The 2,573-nt window shown below is 39.5% G+C and overlaps 1 protein-coding gene across 1 annotated transcript in view; it reads left to right on the plus strand.

Annotated features, from left to right (window-relative positions):
* Nucleotides 1-321: 321 nt before the first annotated feature.
* LOC101862483 (calcitonin receptor) overlaps nt 322-2,573 on the plus strand; it is a gene marked incomplete at its 5' end in the record, with an annotated part of 19,129 nt that continues 16,877 nt past the window's right edge. Inside the window, 1 exon segment of the mRNA XM_005093723.3 lies at nt 322-401. Within this exon segment, the coding sequence (XP_005093780.3) occupies nt 322-401 (80 nt within the window).

Genomic DNA, 2,573 nt, shown 5'->3' on the forward strand with positions numbered 1-2,573 from the left:
TGTTTGTTTTGTTGTTGCTTTGTTTTTGTTTTTTTGTTTTTTTGTTGTTGTTTTTTTGGGGGGAGGTGGTTAAGATAGTCCTCTAAGAAACTCCCTCCTTGTCACAACCCATCCACTGACATTCCTGGTGAGGCTGACCTCGACTAAAATCAGGTATTCGCCAGGTAATACAATGCACAATCGGCCTTTAGTCTTTTTATTCATTATTCTAAATAATGCAATCTTAGGTCTGCGCTCTCTACCATTTATCTGGCATCTTAATGAGGTGGCCACACAACTTGCATGAAGTGCTTCATTTTCTGAATATGTTCTACTCCATAGATCAATATCTGCATCCTGGTTAACCTTGTACGGCTCCTGATGACCAAACTGAGGCAGATTCCGGATGCTCCCCAAAGCAGGTCAGTTAGCAAATTGAGTTGAACACAGTATGAGACATGTCAAAGTCTTCCTATCACCCCCCCCCCTCCCTCTTCCCCCTTTTTTCCCATTTATGAATCACGCACCGATCGCTGTTGCGTAAAAATGTGGAAGAGCTCAAGGCTTTGTTCAACATTTCTGCAACAGTAATGACTTCATGTGGCTATTCCTAATTGGACAAGTCAAGTGCGTGGAGAGAAAAAGGAAGGCCTTCTCAACCAATATTAGAGAACAGGGTATTCGTATGAAAATCCTGATTCAGGCAGGCATTGAACCATCTGAAAGTACTGTGTGCCCTTACACTCCTGCTTATTTTCGGGGGGGTGGGGGTTCAAGAAATAAACTGCTAAGGGACATCTATTTAAATATATTAGTACCCGAGAATTAAAAGCATCCTTAAAATTTGAAGTTAACTGAAACCTGAAGAAAGCATGGCAGTACAACACAATGCAGAGTACAGTGGTGCCGCATTGTTCTGCCTTTCGTAAGAACATCCCTTGAGATAGCTTTTATGAATATTTGATCACAGTTCAAAGAAGCATGGTTACTAAAGGAAGATGTGGTTCTGAGACATTTTGGATTCAAGTCACGCAATATGACGTGTTAGACAGAAGATTACGAAGAATTGGCCTTTGAGATATTCAATGAGTATTTTGGTCTCTGAGGTTGAGTTGAATGGTTATGTGTTCTGTGTGTGTGTGTGTGTGTGTGTGTGTGTGTGTGTGTGTGTGTTTGTGTATGTGTGTGCTTGTATCTGTTTGTGCGTGTATGTGTGTGTATGTGTGTGTAAGTGTGTGTGTTTGTGGGGGGGGAGGGGGTAGGTGGGTGTTTGAATGTGTTTTTGTGTGTGTTTGTGTGTTTGTGTTTGTGTATGTGTTTGTATGTGTTTGTGTGTGTTTGTTTGTATGTGTTTGTGTGTGTCTGCGTGTGTGTTTGTGTGATTGTATGTGTACAATTGGGGCAGTGAAGAAAGTGATAGGGGTAAGAGAAAGAAGTCATGTAGTCTCTAGTAAAATTTAAATAACTTTAGGTCAAGATTTCTGGAAAGCCCTGACAACTGGGTTAGCACGCTTGTCCTTAAAAGCGACCAAATATTAGTTACGTTCTCGGACCTTGTACAAAAAATCTTGTTACCAATTAAAGGTGGCAGTAAAGTTGACAAGGTAGTTGACTTTGTTGGTGATAAGCATTGCTCAAAGAAAAAAAATGCTACTTGATAATTATGGTAACTTTTATCGTGAAAATCAAAATTATAGGTAATCCCCCAGAGTGAGAGTTTTTCTCCCTTGCATGTTTATATAATTACTATTACTTGAGAGAAAACAAAATTGCCCAATCGAGGATCTATCATTTAAACTGAGAAGGCACCAAGATGACACGCCCCATTTATAAATAGCGAAAAGATTTAATTTGACTATTGCTATGTGTGCCGGCATACTTATAAGTTTAGAGACTGTTGAAAAAAACACCAGAGCTTTTCCAGTGTAATTAGCAGTTACGAGGTCAATCCACAATAAATCAAGTTGTATTTTGCGTGACTCTGGAACTTTCTTGGCAAGCTTAATATTCCGATTGAACATTTGGCAAAGTGACCTGCTTTTCGCAGGCAATCGATACACACATCAAGATGCCAAGCAGGGTTTCAGAATTCCCCGGGTTCAGCAGTCACAGCAACGTCAGTTCGGCGGACAGCTCATCAGTGTAGGTTGGAGCGGAAATACAATTATAGGTCCTTTAAGAGATTGCTCCCACTGTAGAATTTTAATTGCGAAATTGATTAGACGTAGAAAATAACATTTTATGGCCCGAGTCAATATAGCGTAGTTCTCAAAGAATAGTATGGTCATTGTAAGTTTCGATAAACAAAGAATACAATAACACATAGTTTAAGTAACTCTTGTCTTGAAGAAAGACTATCATTTGAAACAATCTAAGCAGCTTTGTGCCAAAGCAAGACCGTGAACCATTAAAAAATGGTAATCAGATATACCGTTGCAAAAATAACGCAATATTACGAAACTAAATACTGTTCGTAAGAGAAAAAAAATGCTGACAAAACAACGTGAAGCAAACTGTATCATGACTGCCTTGGTCATAATGACCGACGATAACAGACTGAGTGTGCATGTGTGTGTGTGTGTGTGTGTGTGTGT

Source organism: Aplysia californica, unplaced genomic scaffold (assembly GCF_000002075.1).
Source record: "Aplysia californica isolate F4 #8 unplaced genomic scaffold, AplCal3.0 scaffold00068, whole genome shotgun sequence".
Lineage (NCBI taxonomy): Eukaryota > Metazoa > Mollusca > Gastropoda > Aplysiida > Aplysiidae > Aplysia > Aplysia californica.